Here is a 26,428-nt window from a genome sequence, read left to right as displayed (position 1 = left end):
CAAGATCCCAAAGGCTAGAGCCAAGTTGGCACATAAAATACCTGTGAGGCCTTTCACATTTCACCCAGGACGAGCACTGAACTGTCTCTACCTGCACCTCAGCGTGGCCTATTTCCACCTGTTAATACAAGATTTTCTAGGCGCTAGAGCGTTTTCTTCACATGTGCGTGGAATTTAAACAGGTGCTAGCAAGGCACTAACCCCACCCAGGTTCAAGTCCTAGTGTCTTTGTAAATGGTCCCCTCCATACAAAGGGATGGCTGCTGCTCAGCCTGCTCCCCACCTTGGTGAAGGGCCCTGTGCCAGGTTCTGCCAGTTCATGGGCAGCCTGCCAGGAAAGGGGGCTCACCTTGACAAGGAAGCTTTTTGATGTGTTTTGTCGGTAATTGCTTGACCAGTCTCATCTAAGGTACCTCATCCATTCCAGGCCTCCTTCTGCCACAACTAGCACTTCCGGTGCCTCCCTCGACACCACTCTGGGCACACATGTATGCCCATGGGACCTTGTGGCACAGTGGCTCGGTGCCCAGCAGAAAATACTTAAGTTGCCACCTCTGGTGCTGGCAGTCTGCCATCTCACTCAGGGTAAACCGTGCAACACCTTTCTTTCATGACGTTTGAGAGGGGAAATTAAATTGAGGAATGAAGTCTCACCGAAATGCTGGCATGCAAATTCTTGACCTTTGTTTTGAGTACACCTAATGAGGCTGAAACTAGATTCTGGGCTCCAGGCTCCAAGTCTCCATCTCCTGCCTGGCATTTAAAGGAGACTTGAGGAGCTAAGCATCAGGGTAGGGGGTGGGAGTGTTGGGAGGTGAAGGGCGCTGGGGCCTGGGCTTTGCTTTCATGCACCAGAACTGTAAGGTGCGGGCACGGCATGGCCCAGCAGGTAGTCCCCAAGGCAGAGAGTGGAGAGGTTTTACTGGGGCCTAGGAGACCCCTTTGACCTGATCCCAAACACATCCAGGCATGTCTCAGGGGAGCAGTGTTGCTGGCCACCCTCAGTGCATACCCTCCTCACCTCCATCCTCCCCAGCTGGAAGGAGATGGCTTCTTTGGCGATATGTGAGGTTGTGTTGTTTTGTAGGAAGGTAGAGGCTGATTTATCACATCAGTCAGGCCAGGCTAGGCTGTGCTTAGGTAACACATAGACTGCCAATCTCAGAGTGTTATCACAACAAAGATTCACGCCCCCATTATGCAACACCCAGTGTGCACAGAGAAACACTCTTCCATCAGATGGTGGCACCATCTGGAACATGTGGCCTCCAAGGTTGCCATGACGAGCACAGGGAACTGAGGGTCATAGATGTTTGTAAAGGACCAGGTCTGGAAGCAGTCTCCATCCCCTCCCCACCTATCCTATCCGCCAGACTCCAGACACAGGAGCCCAGCTTAACTGCAATGGCAGCTGGGAGAGTTCCTCCTTGTGCCCAGAAAGAGGATATACTGTGGTGAATACATAACATCCTCTCTGCCACATTAGGATCCAACCCTAGGGAGGCAGTGTCCCTGAGGCCATGATAATCAGCACGAGCCCCTTGTTGGCAGGTCAGCCTTGGGAGAGGCATCTACACTGTGAGCCCAGCTCACCTCGACATGCAGATATTCTCTGTTCAGGCCTGTCCTTGGAGGCTCAAGGTCTGATTTATTAGGACTGTAGGACATTTTCTCTCTCTCTCTCTCTCTCTCTCTCTTTTTTAATTTTTGTCTCACTCTGTCACCCAGGCTGATGTACAGTGGCGTGATCTTGGCTTACTGCAACCTCCACCTCCTGGGTTCAAGCGATTCTCATGCCTCAGCTTCCTGAGTAGCTGGGACTACAGACGCACGCCACCATGCCCAGTTAATTTTCGTATTTTTCTTTTTGGTAGAGATGGGGTTTTACCATGTCGGCCAAGCTGGTCTTGAACTGCTAGCCTCAAGTGATCCTCCTGCCTTGGCCTCCCAAAGTGCTGGGATTACAGGCATGAGCCCCCACACCCAGGCTAAGATAGGATGTTTTCTCACTCCAGCACCTACTTGGAACTTCCAGTCAGGAGACTCAACGTTTCTTTCTTTGTCTGAGGTTTTCTCTTCACACAGATGTGTTTGTCCTCTCTGGAAGTGCTCAGCAGTGAAGAAAAAACAAGCATTTGTTTAATCATTCATTCAGCACACGGGTACTGAACACCCTTCTTTGACGGGCACTGTTCAGGTTGCTGGGGTCGCACAGAGAATGAGGACCCAGGCCCTGTTCTGAAGGTAGCGGATAGACAGCAGCCGTGGCTGTAGGGAGGATGGGTACCGTTTGTTCAGGGACTGAGGAGAGTCTCTCACCTGACCCAGAAGGGGAAAAGTAAGTACAGGCTTCTAGAAGAATCCGTGCCTGAGCTGGGTGGGGTCATAGGCAGTAGCCGGGGGACGGTCAGAAGCCATTCCTGGCAAAAGAGCAGCGTGGACTTGGACCCTGAGCTGAAAGGGGACATGAGGCTTCAGAAACCATAAGGCATTTGGAATGATGGGCCATAGCCTCTGGGGCAGGACGGGATGAATGAGAGAGGATGCTAGAAAAGGGAGCCCGACCAGATCCTCTTCTGGGCTACCAGGAAGAGCTGGAACCTTATATTGATGGACAGGATTTAAAGCAGGAAAGTCAAGTATCATGATCAGAGTTGCCCTTTGCAAAACTCCTGTGGGCATTTGAGTTGAGAAGGGCAAGACTGGGGGCAGGCAGGCAGGCAAGCTGAAATAAGGAGGCACTGGGCGACAGTGACGGAAGGTCGTGGCTACAGATGGAGAAGGGGGTAGATTTGAGAGCAGCTGAGGCAGAGGAATCTAAGACCTATAGGGGAATGGAGGTGAGGAGATAGCGGCGACTTTCTCTGAGGGAGGGAATGCCTGAGGATGGGTGTTTGGACAAAGGAATGTTGCGCTAATTTAGCAGCTCTGGGTGTTTAGGCACCTGTGGAACAGCTGGGGGAAGGTGTGCGGCAGGCTGCAGGGAGGTGGGGGTGGTGCTTAAGAGAGAGGAGAGCTGCAAAGGTAGCCTTGGGAGTTATCCGGAAAGAGGGGAGGAGGGATGAGATCATCCAGGGAGAAGCGGAGGAGATCTGGAACCCCGAGGAGCCCCAGCTTTTAAATAATGAGCTGAGGAAGAAGAGCCCGCCAGGGAGACTGAGAAGGAGCAGCCGAGAGGGAGGCGGAGGACTAGGAGAGGGCTGGTATCACCAAAACTGCAGAGGAGGGCTCTGGAAAACAAGGAAGATCAGCCACGTCGCATGTGAGGGAAGTCGAGGACAGCGGCATAAATGTCCCCTTGGACTTAGCAAGCAGGTCACCCTTGACTTCAATGAGAACAGTTCCCATGGAGTGGCCAGGGCGAAGGCCACAGCGGAGCAGGTCACAGAGTGAACAGGACGAGGAAACTGGAGCTAAGTTTAGACAATGCCATCAAGAAGCTCAGCTGAAAAAGTTTATGTGGGGAGATGAAAAGGGAATTGATTTTCATTTTTTAACCAGGTAATATTGGATAGACTTTTTTTCTTTTCTTTTTTTTAATTTTGAGACGGAGTCTTGCTCTGTCGACAGGCTGGAGTGCAGTGGCGCAATCTCGGATCACTGCGACATCTGCCTCCCAGGTTCAAGCGATTCTCCTGCCTCAGCCCCTGAGTAGCTGGTACTACAGGTGCATGCCACCACACCCGACTAATTTTTGTATTTTTTGTAGAGACGGAGTTTCACCATGTTGGCCAGGATGGTCCCGATCTCTTGCCCTCGTGATCTACCTGCCTTGGCCTCCCAAAGTGCTGGGATTGCAGGCGTGAACCACCACACCCAGCCTGGATAGACTTTTTAAAAATAATTTTTGTGACATTGTGTAAGCCAGAAAGCATAATGGTGAAATAAATAGTGACACCACACCCAGCTGAAGAAATTATGGTCAGCTCTATTTCAGGCAGGGCTGCAGGCTTCAACCGGGCTGCAGGGTGGGTTCAGGTCTGCCCGGTGTGCCTGGCAGAGGGGATGATGGCCACCAGGGCACAGGCCAGCATGCAAGTAGAACATGGGTAGGAGGCTTTTGGGTTGGGCACAGGCCCTGGCTCCATGGCACCAGAAGTTGACAACTAGGTCTGGATGTGCAAAGTCTGCAGTAGGAACAGGCTTTATAGATAGATATTTTTAAAATAAAGTTGCCCATCTGTCCACTGGCCAACAATTCCAGGGTGCCTCCCCAGGGCTGAGCTGGACTGGCAGGGTAGGAAAAGGAGCTGGGAACCAGGACTTCTGGGCGCTCACCCCCAGACTGGAAAACAGTTGGAGAATGCAAAAGGCCAAAGGCAACCAAGCTGTAGCTGGGCCATGCCCAGGGTTGTGGGTGTGATGCAGACCCCTACCCTAACCCACCATCACTCGTGCCCTGGCACTGCCACACCCTCTCCCCTCTCCCCTCTGCCTCTGCCTCTCCGTGGCCTCTGCAACTAACACCTCCCCTGTGTCTTTACAGCCTTCCTGATCGAGGGTGGGCAGGGAACCCAGCAAATCATGGTAATACTGAGCAAAATGCAATCTTTGGTGATTCAGAAACCCTTCCAAATATCATGGCGTGTCCAGGTCTCCATGACAACATGGAAGGGCCTTATGCTTAGAGGCTCAGGAGAGCCATATGGGAGATGGTCTGGTTAACAGAGGCCAGGGTACACGGGGTCTCTGATGCTGCCCAAGATCAAATCATAGGGCTGTGACAATGAAAGGGAACTCCACTCCTAGAGGCTAACACCCTTTGCGACTTGAGTTGTGCATTTAGCTAGGATCTGAAGGCTGGGGATCCTGGACTCTTTATCACTTTCTAGTACTCGAACCTCGAGGGATAACTTATTCTCAGTGAGGTCCCTCGACCCTCTCAACTGGGAACCGTCCATGCCCTGCCACCTCACAGGCCACTGTAGGAGGAAGAGAGCTTTCTGTAAAGGGCTTTGTCCACTATAAAGTGAGTCTGCACACGCGGGTGACCGTATCCTATCATGTGGTTGAGGAAAACATGTCCTGAGGAGTTCACGGCTCTTTTTTCACAGTGGGGGTGGAGGGGATAAAGTCCCAACCATAATTAAAATATGCACATTTGTGTTGTTCAGGGCAGTGAGACGTGGCAGAACCAACAGTATCACTTTTAACTGTGGCTGGGTTCAAATCCTGCCTACTTACTTTGGCCACAGGATCCTGGGCAAATCATGTATTCCTTGTCTGTGAAGTGGGGCTAATTAATGATCCATGCTTTGTGGGCTTGCGTGACTCTGAAATGAGCTAATGTTTGAAGCCTGTTATTGAACCCAGAGAAGGGGCTTCATGGATGCTGTCCGTTGTCGCTGCCTGCTCCAGTCCTAAATCACCCTTCTCTCCACCCTGTCACCGCAGGTCCGGGCTCTGTTTCCCTGTGAGAAGCCGCCTCGGCCCACCGAGATGTCCCGGCACCATAGCCGCTTCGAAAGAGATTACCGGGTGGGCTGGGACCGCCGCGAGTGGAGCGTCAACGGGACGCATGGGACCACCAGCATCTGCAGCGTCACCTCGGGGGCCGGTGGCGGCACAGCCAGCAGCCTCAGTGCCCGGCCTGGCCTCCTGCCGCTGCCCGTGGTGCCCTCCCGGCTGCCCACCCCCGCTACAGCTCCTGCTCCCTGCACCACCGGCAGCAGCGAGGCCATCACCAGCCTCGTGGCCAGCTCTGCCTCTGCGGTCACCACCAAGGTAAGACCTGGTGTCATCTCTGAGCAGGACCCGGGTAGAGGGGCCCTGTCTCCCTGCAGGCTCAGGCCAGCCCCACAGGCTCCAGAGCGGCAGCCTGTGCTCCAGACCCTGAGTCCTCCAGAGTCTTGTCCTCCCAGGACCTGGGCCTGGCAACTGTTTGCGAGCGTTCACGAGGGTTTTATTATCCATGAAGTCTTTCTCTGTGACTGACTTGTAGGAAGATAAGCAGGTGCTGAGGCCACTCATTGTCCTATGCCATGTTGATTAGATGTTATTTAATGAGTGAAGTAACAGTGGAACTCCAAGATGGCAATACGGGGTTCCTAAATAGATAAATTGAGACCATGCAAGCGTCCCTGGGGGTGCCAGTAACTTGGGTTTGCAAGAAGATACTGACAAGTAGTAAGTCATAAAGGTGATAAACCCACCCTTTATTAACCACTGGGCCGCGTGTTCTCATATATGTTGTCTCTTCTGAGCCTTGCCACAGCACGATGAGTCAGTACTTTTATCATCCCTGCCTTCCAGTTGAGGACACTGAGGCACAGCAAGGGCTCAGTGGGCCTTCTAAGGGCTGGTCCAAGGCTGCTGGTCCAAGGCTGTGGGACCTTTCTGCAGAGGACCCAGGACTTATCCCCACAGCTGACCTCAGGGATGTCAGCTCCAGGTCATTCCCATTTCTTTTAGAAGAGGCGGCTCCAGCCTTGGGAATGGCAACAGAGGCCAGCCTGTGTTGCTGAACGGAATGTGGAAAACAGTGTTGCCACGGCTCTTGCTTGGCCTTGGGCTGAGCTGGTCCCCAGTCGTGCTGGCTGCTCAGAGCTCCTCAGGCAGCCTGAGTCCTGGAGGGACGGGCCCCTGGCCATGGCTGTGGCAGGAAGCCCATTGGTCCCTATCCTGCTTCCTCAGCGAGCAGGGGCTATGCAGGCTGCCTTTGCCTCTGCTGGCCATTCAGAGCCGCCTCCCAGGAGCCCCCTTGGGGCAGTGTGCACGTACGCTCGTGTATGTGCAAGGATGTGTATGTGTGCGTGCATGTGTGTGTGCACATGTGGGTGTGTCTAGGCTTTTCTTTTCTTGCTTTCAGAAAAGTTGCCAGAGAAGTTAAAGGTGGGGAGCCCCAGCCCGGCCATTGTGAGGTGGCTGTGGCACTGGAAAGCCGCACTCCAGGTGTGCTGCGCCTTTGTCTCCTGGTTTTCAAAACTCCCTTTCAGCCCTGCTTCCCATTAATAACTGTGAGTGCTGCTGGCCGCAGAGCCCGGTGGAGGCCGAGACAATGGAGCTATTGGAGGCTGGCTCGGAGCGCACTGACATCTTGCTGCAGTGCCTTATTGATTTTATTTTCCTGTTATGAAAACACTACCCCACTGAGGCGGGGAGGGAAAGAATGTTGGACAGGGGAGAGGAGATGGAGGATTATTTGGGCATGCTGCCCCCAGGCCAGCCAAACACATTCCTCCCCTGGGCGCCAGCCCAAGCGCTGGTCTGACTCAGTGACCTCTGCCCAGTAGGGCCAGCCGCTAGCCCTGCTGGCCACATCTGGCAGGTGCTCTGCAGGGCCAGCTGTTGGCCATATGGAGAATGGCAGCCACTGGAACCGACTGCTCGGGGCTCCAGGTGGGAGAGAGAGGCTGGGCCCGGAGGCCCTCTTGAAGACGTCTGTCCTTTTAAGGATGCATGTGTTTTTTGGGATGGTGTCGGGCTGCTCTGGGGGATGAAGTGGAGGGGCTCGGTGCTGGGGCTCCCCTCCAGGGCTGTGCTGTCCACAGAACTCCCCCTTTGCTCCAGAGTGGTTTGATAGTCACCATCCTTGACTGGCCTGACCCCAAACCACAGCCACATGAGAGGAAAGGAACCCAGCCACAGACAGAAAACAACAGCTGGGGCAGGGACTGGGCAGGGTGGCCAGGAAGGGGAGAGGGGCCGAAAGTTCATGCCTGTGAGGACAGCCCGCTCCTTGGCATGTCACAACAGAGGAACTGAATTCTGCCTCCAGCCCAGCCTCTTTCCTGCAGGGGCTTGTTTGATTCCCCGGATTACGCCCCGGTCCCTTGGCACCCAGGAGCATTGGGTTGGGGGAGGGAGGACAGCAGTACTGGCTTCCCAGGCACCCCTGGCACATTTGGGCCACAGTGCCTTCCTGCCGTTCTAGCCTGGCTCCTGCCTGCCCAGAGGCCTGTCCTCTAGCCTATGTGTTTGACCCCGTGCCAAGACCACGTCAATTAATGGGCAGGCCCAGGCCCAGGTATTTGCAGTTTCCCTCGTCAACAATGTGGGTCTTTACTGAGCAGGCCAGGGCTGGCTGGCTCTTGTCCTCGGGGAGCTCATGGCTCCTTGTGTATAACAAATCTGTGACAGTGTGACCAAATGACCCAAGAATGTCTCTCCCCCTGAAGTTATTGGCAGGGGAAGCTTAGTGCAGTGGATAGGGCCAGACTTTGGAGACAGACTGCCTGGATTTGAATTCCATTCTACCGCTTGCTATCTGAGTGACCCTGGACAGGTTACCTGACCTCTCTGGGCCTCACTTCTGTAAAATGGGAAGAGGTCATTGTACTTGCGAGCAGAGTTGCTGTGAGGACTGTGTGGGTTAAAACCTGTGTGAAGTGCTCAGAACAAGCAGAACCTGGCATGTGGTAAGTCGAGACCTGTATCGGTGCTGACCTCTTCCTATCACCATTGTTACTATCATCCAGGTGAGGCCTATGGGATAAGATTCTACCCCCTTAGGGAAAGGTGTTCATGTCCTTTTTTTTCTTGTCTTCAGTAGAGACAGGGTTTCACCATGTTGTCCAGGCTGGTCTTGAACTCCTGTCCTCAAGTGATCCACCCACCTTGGCCTCCCAAAGTGCCGGGATTATACACGTGAGCCACCATGCCCAGCCTGAAAGGTGTTCATTTCTAACCTCACCAAGAGGAAAAGGCAGGTCTTCAGAAAAGACACAGCAGCCAGGCCCCAAGAAAGCAAGGAAAGGAAAGGGCATCTCAAACCTACTCCTTGGCTGGGATTCCAGATGCTCTGTAGGCAGGAGGGAGCTGCGGAGAAGAGGCCATCTAGTGAACTCCAGACTGAGACTGATACAGCCAGGTGACCGAGGGAAGGGAGTTTAAAGCTTTTTTTCAGCTCTGGGGCCCTTTCCTCTAAGGAAAGCCTATTGTGGAAACAGAGCTGAAACCGCACTCCAGGGGATGGTGGGGTGGGTGGGCGAGGTCGGCCGGGTGGAAGCCAGGAGCAGAGCTGTGTCCCAGCTTGCCAGAGTGTGGGGACAGCTGCTGGAATGTATCCACCGGGTTTCCTGGGTGAAAGGTCTAGAGCCACATGCGGGCCAGAGCCACACTCGGAAACGCAGCAACTGTCCCTGAGGAAGGTGACTGGGGGACTAGTGTCAGTACTGTCAGGCCTTAGTGTCCCCTCTTGGCTGGGCAGGGCGCAGGGTGAACATCACGTGCCCTGGGGGCTGAGGCATCCCATGCCATCACCCTCCCCACCCAGCCCTGTGGGCCTGGTCACCTTCCCAGGCAGGGGCCGGCTTCTGCCAGGCTCTCTGGGTGGGGAGACTGGCTGTGCTCCCAGCGGCTGGCCGATGAGGTGATGACAATTCTTTCCATCACTGCTACTTCAGGCCTGAATTGATTTTTCTACTTCTTCATTTGTCTGTGGCCTAAAGATTCCTCGCGTGTCTTGAAGAAAGGCCAGTTGGACAAGCAGACTCCTGGGCTGCTGAAGTGCAGGGAGGGTCTGATGGACTCACCCTAGCCCCCCAACACACACTCACGGCTCAGACCAATCAATGGCCTCCCCAGGTCACAAGTTCCAAGAGCCTAAGAGGAGCAGAGTGACCACGTCCTCCAGCCCCTCATTCTACAGGTCACAGTAGTGAGGCCCAAAGAAAATGTGGCCTGCCGAGGTCACCCAGTGAGTTAGAATCAGAACCAGCCTGGGCCAGCTCCTCTTCCCACTCCAGGCTGCCTGGCAGAATGCATTCACCATGGTAACCATGATTGCAGCATTGTTATGGTAACTTTTCCATCCGCTCATCCACCCAGCTGATAGCAAGCAAGAGATTTCAGGCCAGAAAGTGGGCACATTTACCTCTGTGGTATAGGTGAGAAAATTTAAGCCAAAGGTTATGTCGACTCAGCATTTCACCACTGCTGAGAGCTTTGAGCTTTTGAGTCTGACAGTACTGGGACTGAATCCTAGCTCCGCCACTTAGAAGCTGAGTATGTCTCTGAACCTCAGTTTCTTTGTCTCTAAGAATTGGGAATAATCATAGTATCCTCCTCATGGGGATGATGTGAGAGCTGGTTAAATTAATATGCATAGAAAAGCTTAAAACACTACCTACCATGTGGTAAGCACTTGATAAAAGTGAATTTTAGAAAGTTAAACCATTGACTGGGTCTACCCAATTATCCATACATTTGCGGGGAAACCTGTCCCCTGCTGGTGGTTGGTGCTGGGAGGCTGAAGAAAGATGCATTGGCCTGTCCCCATCCCCTGTCTGATGCGGCACGAGGTCATGCTGAGAAACCGGCATGGCATCCCGTCCCTGGCCCACCACTGTGTGTCTGGTCTGTAGATGGTCTGGACCGCAGGGGCAGGGTGCTCCCGAGAAGCAGAACTGCGACTCCACTGCCAGACCTGTTTGTGGGCCTGAAGGGAAGCCCCAATGCCCCACAGTCGCTGCTGCATGAAATTTAAATTATTCTCAGCAAACCTGCTTGACAGATGAAACAGAAAAGGGACGGCTTCATAAAATGCAATTTTGTTCGTGAAAGAATGGACTCTGCAGAATCCTGGCTGATGTCTTTGTGAAATGTACTGGGGGCTTTTTTTCCTTGTGGTCAGGAGCACTCATGCTGAAACATTCCCATCGTCCCTCAGAGCTAAGCCCTTGAAAATAAATCTAGCTGGGAAGCAGAGGGACTTCGCCTGTGTCGGAGGCCCGAGGAGAACCGAAAGGGGCCGTGAAATCTGCGGGCTTCATCGTCAACACTCAAACACCCGGGTTTTGACATTTATGAGCATTTAGGGCTGTCAGGGTGGATATGTGTCATCATAGAGACAACGCTGGAGACGATATCTTCCCCATGCACTCCAGCTTCTCTGGAGGAATGCTCCCCTTGAGGGAGAGGATCTGGGATTTCTGTGGGGATCATGTGAGTGACCGCAGGGCCAATGTGGCAGCCCCTCCTGTTGTGTGCTTCTGGGGCCCATGAATGAAGAGAGGATGCTTGTGCACAGAACTCTCATTCCTCTTGTATTCACATTGAAAATCGAAGGCTGCCTTGCCGAGTGGGCTCAGTTAGGAGAATCATTCAAGCCCCTTTCGCCATGAATTTCCAGACTGCAAGTGATTTTATCCAAAGACTGTTGCTTTCTCCATGAGCAAGAGTTGTGATTTGCCTTGTGATAAATTATCAGGGAACAATAATGCATTGTGAGATAACACAACCTGTGCACTTTAGTACTGAGCTAATGGATTTTGCCTGTACCTTAAGTTGCAGTTACAGTGTGATTGTGTACTCATTGACTTAAAACCTACCTGTCAGTCACAAAGTGTGTACAAAATTGAAAAATATCATGATTTCCAAAGCACCCATTTCAAAGCCTGCAGTTTGGGCTGAGTGGTCCGAACTTAAATTTCTGATTAAGGAGGCAAAAAGAGGGAAGAAGATGTATTTTGCCACATTTGTAAGAGACAAGCCTTAGTCTGGGCAAAAAAAGTCCATACATGGATTCCAAAATAAAGATATCCAAAGACTGCATTGACTGGAGCCAGTTGTGTGTGTAAGTTAGCTTTTGCTGCTTGATAATACCCCCAAAACCTGGTGTTTTAAAGCCATAACAGTTCTGTGGTTTGACTGGTCAGCACTGGTCTGTGCTGGCTCAGCTGATCTCTGCTGGGCTGTCTCATTTATCTGTGGTCTGCTGTAGATTGGCTAGTGGCTGGATGATCAGGGATGGTCTCACACATCTGTGGTTGGCCAACTGTTGGCCAAGGTGCCTCAGTCCTTTGTGGCCTGTCATCCTCCATCCAGCTATCTCAGGCTCATTCACACGGTGGTCTTAGGGGACCAAGAGCAGCAAGAGAGCAAGGTTAATGCACAGATGTTTTTCTAACCTCTTCCTGGGGCATGTTTGCTAAAATCCCATTGGCCAAAGCAGGAGGCATGGCCAACCCAGATTCAAGGAGTGGGCAAAGAGACCCCGCTTCTTGATGGGAAATACCGCAACACCACATTGCAAAGGGACAGGCATCTAAGGTTGGAAAGAATTGTGATCATTTTTGCAATCTACCCACGGAGTGTTCCCAGCATGTTTGTTTAGGCACAGTCATTCACCCTTCAGTTCTGGCCAAGGCTGGCATGCCTCAGGCAGAAAGGATTACTCTCTCATATGGCCTGGTATAGATGTGGGACACTTAGGACCCGCGCACATCTATCTACTCAAAGAACTGGCTAATGAGGTTGAAAAGAAGACACGCGGCAAGGATTATGCTGCTAGGGAATGAACTGTCCAGTTGGCTCTCAGGGGACCTCGCAGGTACACTGACCTTGGCTTCTAAGTTCAGAAGTACCAATGCTTGATCCTGTCACTGCTCCCGGGTTGGTGGGACTGGAACACTGCTGTCCCCAGGACATGCACAAGGACAGATGGATGCTAACCTATTGATTTGGAATTTAAAAATCACCCCAAGGAGGCCACCTTCATGGACTTTGACCAGAGGCTTTCTCCCTGTGAAAATCTACTTGGGAAAACAAATTCTGGTAGGGAGACTTCCTAATGAGTCTGAAATCAGGAAAGGGAGCCTGTTGCATGATGCAGTATTCATTAACCACAGATTCGGACAGCCCAGTGCCTGTTTCTCCCTAATAGGATAAATCCTGTGCAGTTCCCCAAAAGCCCTTAGAAGGACCTCTTCTTAAATTAAATTAGGTTTTCTGCAAAGAGCATCACTCAAGATGAACATAAATCTACTTCTTATTCAGTTCTAATGGTTTTCTCTGTTTTGTTTAATTACTCATGTTGCAATTAAACAATTTTTTTCCCTTGAGGAAGGACAGTATTTTAGCTACATTATGGGTTAAATAGGCTTTGGAGAACTAGCCTGGGAGTCTCATCACCATTTATAACATTGTTTTTTTATAGGGAAAGTATGTTCTAAAATCTAAACAGCCAAATTACAAATGAACTTTCAGAACCCAACCCATTTGTTAACTAGGAACTGTCTGTAATGCTAAAAATAACTTGGGGAAATAAACATAAAAAGGAGAGCTTAATGCATCTCAGTATCATTTATCTACCATCAGCCCCTACACAGTTAGTTTAATTTCATTGAGGGAATGTCCTCCAAACCCAGACTGACCCTATCTCTGTTCTTCTTACTTTCATGGTACAGCCAGTCAGACTGGCCTAAGACTTCCAAAAGTGCAATGCCATGGGGAAGAGGCATTGTGGAAGTCTCTGCAGAGAAGAGCTGATGTAACTTAATGGATTACCAATCAGTTTCAACACTCCGTTTGTTGCCCTAAAAGGAAGGTTTAGGAGAATTCCGTGTACTGCTCTGGCTGCAGTCTCAACTAGTCATGGCATATTAATTTGCATTGTGAATCTGCCTCTCTAGAACCCGTAGGCAAGAAACCTCATTTTCCTCTGGTAAATAAAGAGCCCTGAGAATTGAGCAGAGTGAGTGGGCCAGGCATCTGTATGCACTCAGAGACTGCTATCACATGCCTTTCCTATTGATGGCAGCAAAATTCTGCATGCCCAGCTTCCCCTCCTCTGCTTCCCGGAAAAGGTGGGTGAATACTTTGTACCCTTCTGGCACTGTGAAAAGGAGTCCTGGGAGCTGGGGAATGGTGCGAGCTATACGTCTCAATAGCAGAAGGCCAGTTGTCCGCACCTCTGTCCCTTGACTTAAATTGTTGGCTGCTGTTCCCTGCAGTCCCTTAAGAAAACACCCCTCAGCCACCCACGGGGCCACCCTTGCTAGACCTGCTCCCCAAGGCTCAAGTGTCAAGGTTAGGTTTGTGGTTCTCTGTCCCCCACTCCTGCCTTCCTTTGCCCTTAGAGGGCCACACAGTTTCCCCCTGGCCCCGCAACCCCAGGCTGCCAGCAGGTAGGGCTCTTGCCCAGCCCAGATGGAGCTGTGGATGGATAGAGAAAGTCACTCACATTCCACGTTCTTATTTTTTTTCACACCTGGAGGGGTAGAGACTCAAAACCCACCTGGGCCCCCCTTGTCTAAGGCAGTCGGCTAGGGTAGGGAATGGGGGGATCCTGTTGGGGTATCCCGGTGGCTCATGCTTTCAGATTTGATTGCTTTATTTTAAAAACATGGATTTGAATGACCGAGAGTCACCTGGGGCAGAAAGGACAAACCTTTGAGTCCAGCTTCATGGATGGCCAGATCCATCCCGAGCATCCTGAACTCGTTCTCTTCCCACTGGCCGTGAGGTCAGGTCTTCCCAGTGTGACGCTTCTCTCCTTTGTCTAGAGTGGATCTGCCCAGCTCTCCCAGCATTCGGGCCAGCCCTGGGCCATGGCTCTGGTGTCTCTGTGATTATCTTTGCAATTCTAGAACAGCACTGGCCTTGAGGTTGCCCTCAGGAGGCTTCTCTGGCATGACAAAGGGACTCAGTATAGGACAGCCTCTTTATGAAAACACACCCAGTCGAGGGCCAGACTGATGGTGAGCACAACCCAGATTCTTCACCTACTACTTAAAGTGTCCCTAGTTCAGGTTAGAAGTGGCCCTCAGGCTGGAGGGTGGCAGGGGATGGAGGTAGGAATGGGGGCATGGGGCTGAGCCTGCCTGGTGAGTTGGTTGTGCCAGCTGCAGGCAGAGCTGGAGAATGAGCCAGGCTTGACAAAGTGACCTCGTGGTCTGTAATGGGCATTGCTGCCCATTTGTCCGACATTCATTTTCTCTCGTTCTCCCTTCCCAGTGGAACCCCCATTCTGCTCAGGTATCCACCACCTCGCATGCTCAAAGAAAAGTGAATCCCAGCCCCTGGTGAGAATATGATTCTGGCCAGGCATGGTGATGGCGCTTCCCCTCCCCGTCGTTAGTTTAGGAAAGGGTCATGTGAGGCAGTTCTGGAATAGAATATGAGGGTAATCCCGCCTGGGGTTTCTGGAAAAGGTTTCCTTGCTTTTAAGGAAGAGTCACAAGAAAAAAAGTCATCCTTCGCCCTCCAGACATTGTCATGACTGGAATATGGTGCCTTGAACTGTTGTAACCTTCCTGCTACAAGCCTGAGGATGAAGCCAGCACATGAGCAGAGAGAAAGCAAGAGAAGAAAACATGAGGAGAAAACAGGAGAGTTCCAGATATACAAGAGAGTTCTCACATGAGGAGAAAACAAGAGAGTTCCAGATGTACCAAACCAGAGCCCTGGTTGCTCTGGGCTTCTTGTTGTGTGAGCCAATACATTTTCTAGTTGTGTGAAAAAGAAATAAAAAACAACCGCCTCCATTGCACAGACGGCTCCCAAGCGACAGCCGTGGGTGCCTGCTCTCTCTCCTAGACCTCACCAGGCGTGTCGGTTTGCTAAAAGCAGCTGCAGTGACCTTCGTGAGTACCCTCTCCTATTACTCATTCATCCCAGCACTGGCTGCTGCATACAGGGTTGCTGCTATCTGTTGCTTCCCTGAATGTCAACACCAGGACACAGCTTACTATCGCCACACTCCTGTGTGTCAGTGGGTCTGTGTTTCTGTCTGAGGGAAATCCACTAACACACTGGTACGTGAGCCAGGAGGTCACTGGAGAGCGTCACCCCACCACCCACTTTAGCCACCCTGAAATTCCCAAACATAGGAAGATCTCTCATGCCCCAGGGCCTTTGCACCTGCCACTCCGTCTTCCTAGCATTGTCATTTCCTCTCTTTCCTGCCCAGAAAAACTCCTGTTCACCCTACAACTGAGAACCTAAAGGTTACCACCGCCTGTGATGGGGAAACATTTTTTGCTATTATTTCTCTTGTTCCTATAACACTTTTGTTTACGTTCCTATTATAATACCTCAATATTATATGAAACTTACCCATTTATTTATTTGTCTCCTTATGAGGCAGCGAACTCTGTAAAAATCAGCGGCTCATGATGCCCAGTCTATAGAGGCTCTCAGTACGTGTTGGAGGACAGAATGAATGGATTAATGTACATGAATATTTATTAATGTATTTAACCACTATTGTTGAGTTAGGGAAGTCAAATCCTTTGACATCATCTCAACTTGCCTACTAACTGAGAGAAGATAGTGGAGCAGCCTCCAAAAACAGTAATTTCTGTGGGTGCCATGATGAGGATGATGAAGACGTAACCCCGTGGTGAGCTAGCATGAAGCCCTCATGGGTTCATAGTTGGGGCCTGAGCCCGGATGATAAAGCTGTGTTGGGGGTGCAGATTTTACATCATCGGGGCTTTTGCTGTAGTTACTGTGCCCTTCCCATCTCTCGTAGAGCATTTGGAGTCACAGTATCACAACTCTTTCCTTCAAATATTTGCATCTTCTCAAGGTTTTACTCTGACTTTCCTGTAATCCTCTGCAGCTTTTTGCATTTATTTATTTTATTTAAGGCACTCATCTAGTAATTACTTTGTTGTAGACACTGTTGTAAGTACTTTACCAATGTGAACTTTTTTAATCCTCATTATAACTCTCTGAGTAATTATTATTAGCACCACTTCAGAGATGAGAAAGACTAAGAAACTTGCCCCAGATCACTCAGCAGAGTGGGATTCATCACCTAGAGCTGCTCTGGGTAGGCCCAGCCCAGGACAACCCTGGTGAAATTGGTTGGATGAGCAGCTGGATGCATACAGCTTCAAGGCACATCCTTCCCCAGTGCTGGTGACACCACCTGAAGGTGCAACCACACACTCCCCACAGGAACAGTTTTGCTCATAAGGGTATGAAACAACCAACAAATGTCAGGACCAAAAGGCACAAGGATTGCATGGTCCAGCCCCAGACCTCATAGACAGCCAGCTGCAGTCCTCTTCCTTTTGTCTGATCAGGCGACCTTTTTTCCTTAACAGCCAGGTGCGGTGGTACAGATAGCACTCACGTGCAGGATGCTTGGGCCTTAGGGCTCTGGCCTCTCTTTCTTTCTGAGGGTTTCTTGTTTTGCCCCCAAGACATAGTGCATGGCCAGTGTTTACGCTCCAGTCCCCGCTTTCAGAGGCGTTGGCCCAGTCCCGTCGCAGAAGGGCAGTCACAGCCATCAAGACCGCCCGCAGGTGTTGCTGGGCAGGCCTTGAATATATCCAAGCTCAGGAAAGCAGCTGCCTCTCGCTGGTCCCTCAGTCGTTCTTGGTGGATTTGAACCTGGGCTGGGAATGGGAGGTACAGCAGAATCATTGGCAGGACGTTTGTGTATGTCGGGGGCAGGGCAGCCACAGTTTGCCGCTGTCTTCCCTGTGAGCTCAGCACCACTTTGGAGGAGGAGAGGGAAGAAGGAAAAGGTCACTGTGGTTATGGCTTTCGTCTCAAGCCCTGTTTCCATGAGATCTTTCCTGGGATGGGGAAGGAGAGACCCTATTTGAGGAGGCTGCTCAGAGTGATGAAAAGCACCCTAGGCTGGGGTCAGGAGGTGGCAGTCAGGACCCATGTTCATACTTGACCGACTGAGTGACTTTAAGGTGCAACACTGAAGCTCTCTGAGACTGTTTCCATATCTATAAGCTGTGCACAAGAATGTCCACCTCACCGGGCTGTTGTGGGGTCTAAGTGAAACAGCTGGGTGAAAGCGCTTTATTAAAATAAATGCCCTGGTTCGTGGAGACAAAAGGTAGATTAGAGGTTACCAGGGGCTAGTGTGGAGGGAAGGGACAGGGAGTTTTTGCTTAACGGGTAGAGTTTCTGTTTGGGATGATGCAAAAGCTTTGGAAATAGTGGTGACAGTCACATGGCACTGCGACTGCAGTGAATGCCACTAAACTGTAGGCTTGAAAATGGGGAAAATGGGAAATTTTATGTTAGCACATTTTGCCACAGTGAAAAAAAGAAAACTCAAACCTAAAGAATAATGAATGAATGAATACCCACCATGGGAAGAGAGAAGCAATGTCTGAGCATAAATTCAGGGACAGCTGATGCACCATGCCATTTCCTTGATGGAGAAAAGTAGGGTGTCGGTCACAGGCAGCAGAATGGAAGCCCATCAGATGACGGGTCTTCACGCAGACCAGCGTGTGCTTGACTGAATATGAGGAAGGGCTCTTGAGGAATGGGCGGGAGGTGGCCAGCCCCCAGGGAAGGTTCCTGGGAAAATGTGGGGTCGGCATGACTGAGGATCCCCATCAGGACTCACCAGGTAACCTGATCTGGGTAGAAAGGCTCTCCACTCTCCCATTTGCTCCTCCCCCAACAGCAGCAGCTCCGCAGGCTCAGAGCTACCCGGCCACAGGGTTACTGCCAAGCACAGTGGGCAGGCCCTTAAGAAAGAGAGTTATGGTGGACACCAGAGCTGTGGAGGAGCATCTTTGTGGTCCATTTCTCTAGCACCCCAGAAAGCGGGGCCGAAGGTGAGGCCTCAGCTATGCGTATTCAGAGGCAGGTTATATGTCTCACTAGCATCAAGCCCACCAGAGCCCAGCTCTGGGCTTGAAATATGCACCTGGCACAAGTGTGCGCTTTAACCCTGTGTACTCAGCAACCTTTCTAAGAAGCAAGTCTGGACTGCCAGCCAGCCAGGACCTGAGATGTGTCCTTGGGGTTGCCGCCAGCATCATCATTGTCATTGTCACCATCACTGACATTTACTGAGTGCTCACTGGGAGCTAGCCACTGCTGCAAGTGTTTTTGCCTGTGAACCTCTCCACTCTCACAATTGCATGAGGTTGGGGCCATAACTATCCTCATTAAATAACCTCGGGAGGTGGTATCATGTCCAGGGTCACAGAGCCCCAGAACCAGGTTCACGGCCTCTTTATGATGCTGCCGGTAACGTGGAGACACAGGCCTGCCTCAGGGCAGAAACAGCCCCTGCTTTGAAGATGAGTCTGATCCTGAGAAGGAAGTGACAGAGGAGGAGAGAGAGAGGGGAAAAGATGCAGGCCCCAGCAGCTCACCCACCGGAGCTCCAGAACCTGCCCACTCCACCCGGCGCAGGAACCCCCACCCAGCCAGTTGTGCAGAGCCTGGCAGATAGAGTCCCTGGTGGACGCCAGAGCCATGGAAGGGCATGTTTGTGGTCAATTCCTCTCGCACCCCCAAGAGCTGGGCTGAAAGTGAAGCCTCAGCTATACCGCGTCACCATCGCCTCTTCCATTGTAAATATGCTGAGAGGACCGGGCACAGTGGCTCATGCCTGTAGTCCCAACACCTTGGGAGGCCGAGGCGGGTGGATCACCTGAGGTCAGGAGTTGGAGACCAGCCTGACCAACATAGTGAAACCCTGTCTCTAGTAAAAATTAGCTGGGCGTGGTGGTGGGCACCTGTACTCTCAGCTGCTTGGGAGGCTGAGGCAGGAGAATTGCTTGAACCCAGGAGGCAGAGGTTGCAGTGAGCCAAGATAGCGCCATTGTCCTCCAGCCTGGGCAACAGAGCAAGACTCTATCTCAAAACAACAACAACAACAACAAAAACCAGAAATATGCTGAGCGTGTAAGTTTTATTCTTCCACAATATTAGGCTGAGGAGATGATATTGAGCAAAATATATTATACCCATAACTCATATTAATGGGAATTCAATAGTGGCAACTTGTCATCTGCTGAGATTAGAAGGGAATATTATGAATATTGCGTTATAATGGCGTTAAAAAGGCGTTATGAATTAGGTTCTATGTACCACATCGGGTTCCTTGTAAATAACTGAGGAAGAAACTGGTACTTGGAATTTGGGGTTATCCATTTTTGAGACCCCAGCAGTTCCCTCACCGAGCTGATGGGGCCCCATTGATCTGGCCACTCACTGGGCCACAGGGGAAGTCTGCACCTGTCATGGGCGATGGCTTTGTAAAATGAGCACCGAGCAGAAATGAGTAACCGCCGCGTCCAGCAACGGACTATGCGTTTTTCCTCCAAAATCTTCCCAAGTCCGGATATTCTGTGTCCCTCGCCTTCAGTCGCTAGAACTCTGGTGGCATCTGAGTTGGCAGCAGCCTCGCCACCACCACTCACACCGGCCTCTGGCCCCCTCAGTGGCAAAGACTTGAGCCTTGATATACCCACGGTCAGACAGTCAGGCACCAGCATCTTTGTCCCTGGTGGAAGAGCCAGGGTGTCCGGCCACCACCCATCTTCAGGTGGGCTTTTCTGTCCTGCTGTTCTGTCCTGAAGGACTCCACCACCTGCTGGCTGTGCCTGCAGATCCTCAAGGCCCCAGGATGGAAGGCAGCCAGGAGCTTCACAGGCGGCTCCACTGTAGTGCGTTTTCTTTAGTTCAGAACTGGTATCTCCACATGGTCCCATGAAAGATCAGTAGGAGCCGGTGCAGTGGCTCACGCCTATAATCCCAGCACTTTGAGAGGCCAAGGTGGGCGGATCACCTGAGGTTAGGAGTTCAAGACCAGCCTGGCCAACATGGTGAAACCCCCATCTCTACTAAAAATACACAAATTAGCTGGGCATGTTGGCATGAGTCTTTAATCTCAGCTCCTCGGGAGGCTGAGGCAGGAGAACTGCTTGAACCAAGGAGGCGGAGGTTGCAGTGAGCTGAGATCGCTCCATTGCACTCCAGCCTGGGCAACAGAGCAAGACTTTGTCTAAAAGAAGGGGGGGCGGGCATGCGCAGTGGCTCACACCTGTAATCCCAGCACTTTGGGAGGCCGAGGCAGGTGGATCGCCTGTGATCAGGAGTTCAAGACCAGCCTGGCAAACATGGCAAAACCCCCATCTCTACTAAAAATACAAAAATTAGCTGGGTGTGGTGGTGGGCGCCTGTAATCCCAGCTACTCTGGAGGCTGAGGCAAGAGAATTGCTTGAACCTGGGAAGCGGAGGTTGCAATGAGCCAAGATCGCGCCATTGCACTCCAGCCTGGGCGACTAGGCGAAACTTCATCTCAACAAAAAAAAAAAAAAGAAAAGAAAAGAAAGATCAGTAGGGCTTCCTGGCTAGTCAGGTCTGTCATTTAGTTATCAAAGCCCAGAACTTGGCTTGGAGCAGGGGAGTGGCTGCCTCCAAGGAAAATCTGAAAGGAGAGTAGGGGAGGAGCAGGCAGACGCTCATCCTGTCTCTCTTTGGAATGCCCTTGAGATCTGACCCTGTGCCATGGAGGGACTCCAGGAGCAGAAGAAAGCTTCCTGTGACGGTGGCCGACCCTGTGGGCCATTCTGAAGCCACTGAGCATCGGTAAATGATGTGATTCCTCCCTGTCATTGGGGTGTTGTTTGTCCCTGGATTTTCAGTTTGACTTCTGTCCTATGGCATGCCTGAGGGTGCCAAGAGACAGGAAGAAGCTGCTGTGGTTTGAGAGGCAGTCAGGGCCAAGAGGTTTCTTTGCCTGCAGGTGAAACCGTCAGTCGCTTAGCCAACCACATTAATCCTAGCTGGGATACCACTGCACGCCAGCAACATAAGTTCTTAACATACCTCTTGGCCTGCACAGCGATGGGATTAGGAGCCCAGACTCTAGATTCAGACTACCCAAGATTGCATCCGGACTCTCCCACTTTCTCTGTGACCTTAGCAAGTTGCTTACCCTCTCAGAACATTGGTTTCCTCTTCTATAAAATGAGATCATAATACTATCCATTTCATTGGGTTGTGGGGAAGATTAAATGAGTTAATGATACAAAGCACTTACATCAGTGTCTGCATCCAGAACAGACTCCGTAAGTGTGATCCGTTATTATTACCCTGGTCTTCATTGGGTGACCTCCTCCTCTCTGCCTGTCTCTTTCCCTCCAGAGTGAAGGTCCTTCAGACAAAAGACCCGTCCTCTTAGGTTCTGCATTGCTGGCACCTCCCGCTTGCCTGTTATGTGCTCAGTAAATATGTGTTGAATTATCAAGTTGAATTGTGGGTAGAAGGGGTAGTCATGGAAATCCACTCGCTTTACTGAAAAATAGCTGTGCACTTTTGAAAATTATATTTCTTTTCCACGGTCGTATATTCTCATTTCAGAGGAGCCCTGTGGCTGCCTCTCGTCCTTTGTGTGGCAGGCATCTCGGCGACAGTGCTCAACAGTCTACAGATCAATTAGGCATGTATTGGCATGCATGTAGCACCTCGCTAATTAAAGGAATCCCAAAGTCAGGCATTTTGCAGAGCACTTGCTGTGCCTGCATGAAATGGGAAATCATCACCTCTATCTGATGTTCTCAAACCCAGCACCGTGCCCCCCGTAGTCCTGGGCTCTGGCTCCCGTTCTGTTTGTTGGTGGTTGTAGTTATGGTTGTTTTTGTTGTCATTGTTCTTTTGTTTTGTTTTTTAAGCCATTTGTGGAGGGCCAGGCCCTGTGCCAAGAGCTTTATATGTTTTGTCTCCATTCTTAAAGCAACCCCGTGTGGTAAGTCTATAGTTCTGCCCATTTACACAGAAGGAAACTGAGTTTTGAAAAGCCTGAGAACTTGCTCCATGTGCTAGCTCATACGTGGTATTACAGAAATGGGGCTTGAACTCAGACCTTTTTTACTTTGAAGCCTATGACTCTAACTCGCAATTCCTTTCCCCAGATGTCTGCCCTTAGGTATCTGCCTGAACCTCAAATATTAAATTCCCAGAACAGAGCTTCCTATCCTCAGCCTCAGAGCTGTGCCTTCTTCTGCACGCCTGGCTCAGGGCTCAGGCTTCCCGCCCACCCAACAGGTGCGGCCACATGACTTTTCCCTCCCTCGCCGTCCTCATTACTGCCCATCAGTGAGCCAAGGTCCACCTTCGGAGATTTCTGGAATCCATCCTTTTCCCTCCAGTCCCCACTCCACTGCCATAGTCCAGGCCCATCATATCTCACTTGGGACAGAGGTGACCTCTCCTAGCTTCCTGCCTCCAATCTGCCCACTCTGTCACATCCATTCTTTTTTTTATTTTTTTGAAACAGAGTCTCGCTCTGTTGCCCAGGCCGGAGTGCAGTGGCGCCATCTCGGATCACTGCAAGCTCCGCCTCCCGGGTTCACACCGTTCTCCTGCCTCAGCCTCCCGAGTAGCTGGGACTACAGGCACCCACCACCACGCCCGGCTAATTTTTTGTGTTTTTAGTAGAGACGGGGTTTCACCGAGTTGGGCAGAATGGTCTCAATCTCCTGACCCTGTGATCTGCCCGCCTCGGCCTCCCAAAGTGCTGGGATTACAGACGTGAGCCACTATGCCCGGCCCATCCTTTTTTTTCAAGTTTGCAGTTACTCCATATTTGCCCTGAAGGAAAAGTGGCTTAAGACCCTTGGCAATCCCACCTCTTCCGGCTTTACCAAGCCTCATCTGTCACCTCTGCACCCCCACCCCCGCTGGGTCTTACATTTCAGCCAGACAGCTGCATGCCCCAACCCTGACGCAGGTGAGTTCAGCTGGCGCATGTGTGAGTGACTCCTGGTCGTGTGTCAGGCAGAACACAAATCAGAAAGAACACTGTCCTTAAAGACAGGCAGCCTCGGGTTCATTCCACTGGTAAGCTGCTTAACCATTGTGTGGCTTCATTTTCCTCATCTATAAAATGGAGATAATAACAGTACTACCTTAAAAGAAATTCCACATAAAAAATCTAGCCCAGGCCGGGAGTGGTGGCTCACACCTGTAATCCCAGCACTCTGGGAGGCCGAGGCGGGCGGATCACAAGGTCAGGAGATCAAGACCATCCTGTCTAACACAGTGAAACCTGGTCTCTACTAAAAATACAAAAAAAATTAGCCAGGCATGGTGGCAGGCGCCTGTAGTCCCAGCTACTCGGGAGGCCAAGGCAGGAGAATGGCTTGAACCCAGGAGGCAGAGCTTACAGTGAGCTGAAATCACGCCACTGCACTCCAGCCTGGGCGACAGAGTGAGACTCCGTCTCAAAAAACAAACAAAAAAAATATAGCCCATTAGGCTGGGCGCAGTGGCTCACACCTGTAATCTCAGTGCTTTGGGAGGCCAAGGCAGGCAGATCATGAGGTCAGGAGATCGAGACCATTCTGGCCAACATGGTGAAACCTCGTTTCTACTAAAAATACAAAAAATTAGCTTGGCGTGGTGGCACGCACCTGTAGTGCCAGCTACTTGGGAGGCTGAGGTGGGAGGATTGCTTGAACCCAGGAGGCGGAGGTTGCAGTGAGCCAAGATCGTGCCATTGCACTCCAGCCTGGTGACAGAGCAACACTCCATCTCAAAAAAAAAAAAAAAAAAAAAAAAAAAAAAAAAAAATTCTAGCCCATTACTAAGCAGACGATAAGTGTCCAATAAATGCTGATGATCATAGTGAAATACAAATTTTGTCTTAAGAATAAATTCCTGGAGGCTCATTTTTTTTTTTTAAGAAATGGACTCACATCCGAGAAAATAAGGAGTGTAGCATTTAAACAATGACATCTTGCTGGTTTCTCCATGTTCTTCTGAGGAAGTCAGACACCCCTTGCACCGTGGCACAGCTCGAGTACACTGTGGCATCTCCATGTATATGATTGGTCCTCCCTTCTGGTCCCCACTCCCCACCCTGCCTTCCTTCCCACCATTCTGAACATCACATGGATTCTCTTTCATGTATTCATTCAACAAACACTCATGCTTTGTTAACTTAGGAGGTTCTGTGGCTCAGCTGGTTGAGGATGAACTTCTGGGAAGGCAGCTTCCCTAATGTCAATGACTCCACTTGTGATACAGGGTGCACTGAGTCCCAGGCAGTGACTCCTGATCCACCTTCCACTGTGGCCACACACACCTGGTACTGCATTGTGCTGGGGCTTTTTAAAAACTTTTAGGCTGGAGGCAGTGGCTCACGCCTATAATCCCAGCACTTTGGGAGGCCAAGGTGGGCAGATCACCTGAGGTCAGGACTTTGAGATCAGCCTGCCTAACATGGTGAAACCCCATCTCTACTAAAAATACAAAAAAAATTAGCCGGGTGTGGTGGTGCGTACCTATAATCCCAGGTAGTTTGGAGGCTGAGGCAGGAGAATCGCTTGAACCTGGGAGGTGGAGGTTGCAGTGAGCCGAGACCACGCCATTGCACTCCAGCAACAAGAACGAAACTCTGCCTCAAAAAAATAAAAATAAAAAATAAAAAAACATTTATTTGAGGTTCAGGGCTCGTTGTGCCGTTTTTAAGTGCTGGTGTTCACCTTCCAAGCTCCACCTTTGAAAAACTCTCCCACAAGACATCCACTCATCTAGTGGGTTGCATTCTGATTACCCGGAGGGTAGCTTGTCCTCCAGCCTTCTCCATCCAAGTCCAACCCTCTGGCTGCTCCAGCTTTGTGGCCTCAGACGCCATGCCAGGGTCTAGGAGCAAAGGCAGTGCTCAGGGGCAAAACGGCTCCTATCAGCCTCACGCCTGTAGTGACTCTCAGCGCCAACAGTTTTCTCATCAGGGCAGGCCACAAGATGAAGAAGAAAAATCTTTTTCGAATGGCAAAATAAGGCTGCTGCTGTGTTATGGTGGTGTGCTTTATGGTTTTCAAACATTTTAATTAGTTTCATTTTTTAATATAAATGCACCCTGATGTTTTGTGCAGGAAGGGCTCCGTTCTTAAAATCTCAGAAATCAAGTAGGAAAATGACAGATTGGCTATTAAAGCGTCAGACTCAGATGTGTTATTATTATTATTGTTATTTAACATTTCTGAATGCCAACACTGAGCCAGGAGTGGGGGTGGAGGATGGGGGTGCTGAGAAGATCTGGAGACCCTATGACTCAGGATGGTGGTGTCAGGGGTCCCCGGGGGCTTGGCGGTTGCTTTCTCAGCCACCTGAGATTGTCCTGCCCCTCCAGAACTTCACAAGATGCCAGTCATCTGGTTTATAGGCTGAAGAGACAACTGGGTGGCCTAGGCTTTGTCTTCCAACCCTGTTCTTGGCTTACCTGTGAGCTTGCTACAATTTCCCAGTTCCACTCCCCATCACATCCAGGTAGGGATTTAAGCTATATTTTAGGGTGGTAAGGTGGGCCATTTCTAAAGGAACCCATCTCTTCTTGAAAACATTCAAATTGATGAGAAAGCAGAATTTTACTTTCAGGGCACTCCCCATGTAGTAGGTTAAATAGTGCCCCACCCCCAGCCAAATACATGTCCACCCAGCATCTCTAAATGTGACCTTGTTTGGAAATAGGGTCTTTGCAGAGGTAACTAAGGTAAGGCTCAAGATGAGGCCATCTAGATTGGGGTGGGCCCTAAATCCAATGACGAATGTCTATATAAGAGAACAGAGGGAGATCTGACAACACAGAGAAGGCCACATGAAGACGGAGCAGAGAGGAATGATGCCACCACAAAGCAAGGAATGCCTGGAGCCACCAGAGGCAAAGGACCCTCCCCTGGAGCATCCAGAAGGGCTGTGGCCCTGCTGACAGCTTCACTTCAGACTTCAGACCTCCAGAATGGTGCGAAGGGACCTTTCTGTCCTGTAAACCACCCACTGTGTGGTCGTTTGTCACCGCAGCCCCAGAAGAATCATACATCCCGTGGACACCCCATGGAAGTGTCTCTTCCTAGCATCTCCTTCAAGAAGGTCCATCTGAGTGGGGCTGGATTTTTGCAGAAGATGCTCTTGATGCTGTGAGTTTAATCCAGGAGCAGCGGGCTGACCTGCTGACCTCGTCTCTGCTGGGTTGAAATG

The 26,428-nt window shown here is 50.9% G+C and overlaps 1 protein-coding gene across 1 annotated transcript in view; it reads left to right on the top strand.

The window, feature by feature from the left end:
• Positions 1-26,428, top strand: part of KLHL29 (kelch-like family member 29) — a 247,132-nt gene that overhangs the window by 93,847 nt on the left and 126,857 nt on the right. The window contains exon 2 of the mRNA XM_011972723.1: positions 5,395-5,724. Within this exon, the coding sequence (XP_011828113.1) occupies positions 5,440-5,724 (285 nt within the window). The 5' untranslated portion in view covers positions 5,395-5,439. The remainder of the gene's footprint in view (positions 1-5,394; positions 5,725-26,428) is intronic.

Source organism: Mandrillus leucophaeus, unplaced genomic scaffold (assembly GCF_000951045.1).
Source record: "Mandrillus leucophaeus isolate KB7577 unplaced genomic scaffold, Mleu.le_1.0 Scaffold13, whole genome shotgun sequence".
NCBI lineage: Eukaryota > Metazoa > Chordata > Mammalia > Primates > Cercopithecidae > Mandrillus > Mandrillus leucophaeus.
This window is presented reverse-complemented; position numbering and strand designations above follow the sequence as displayed.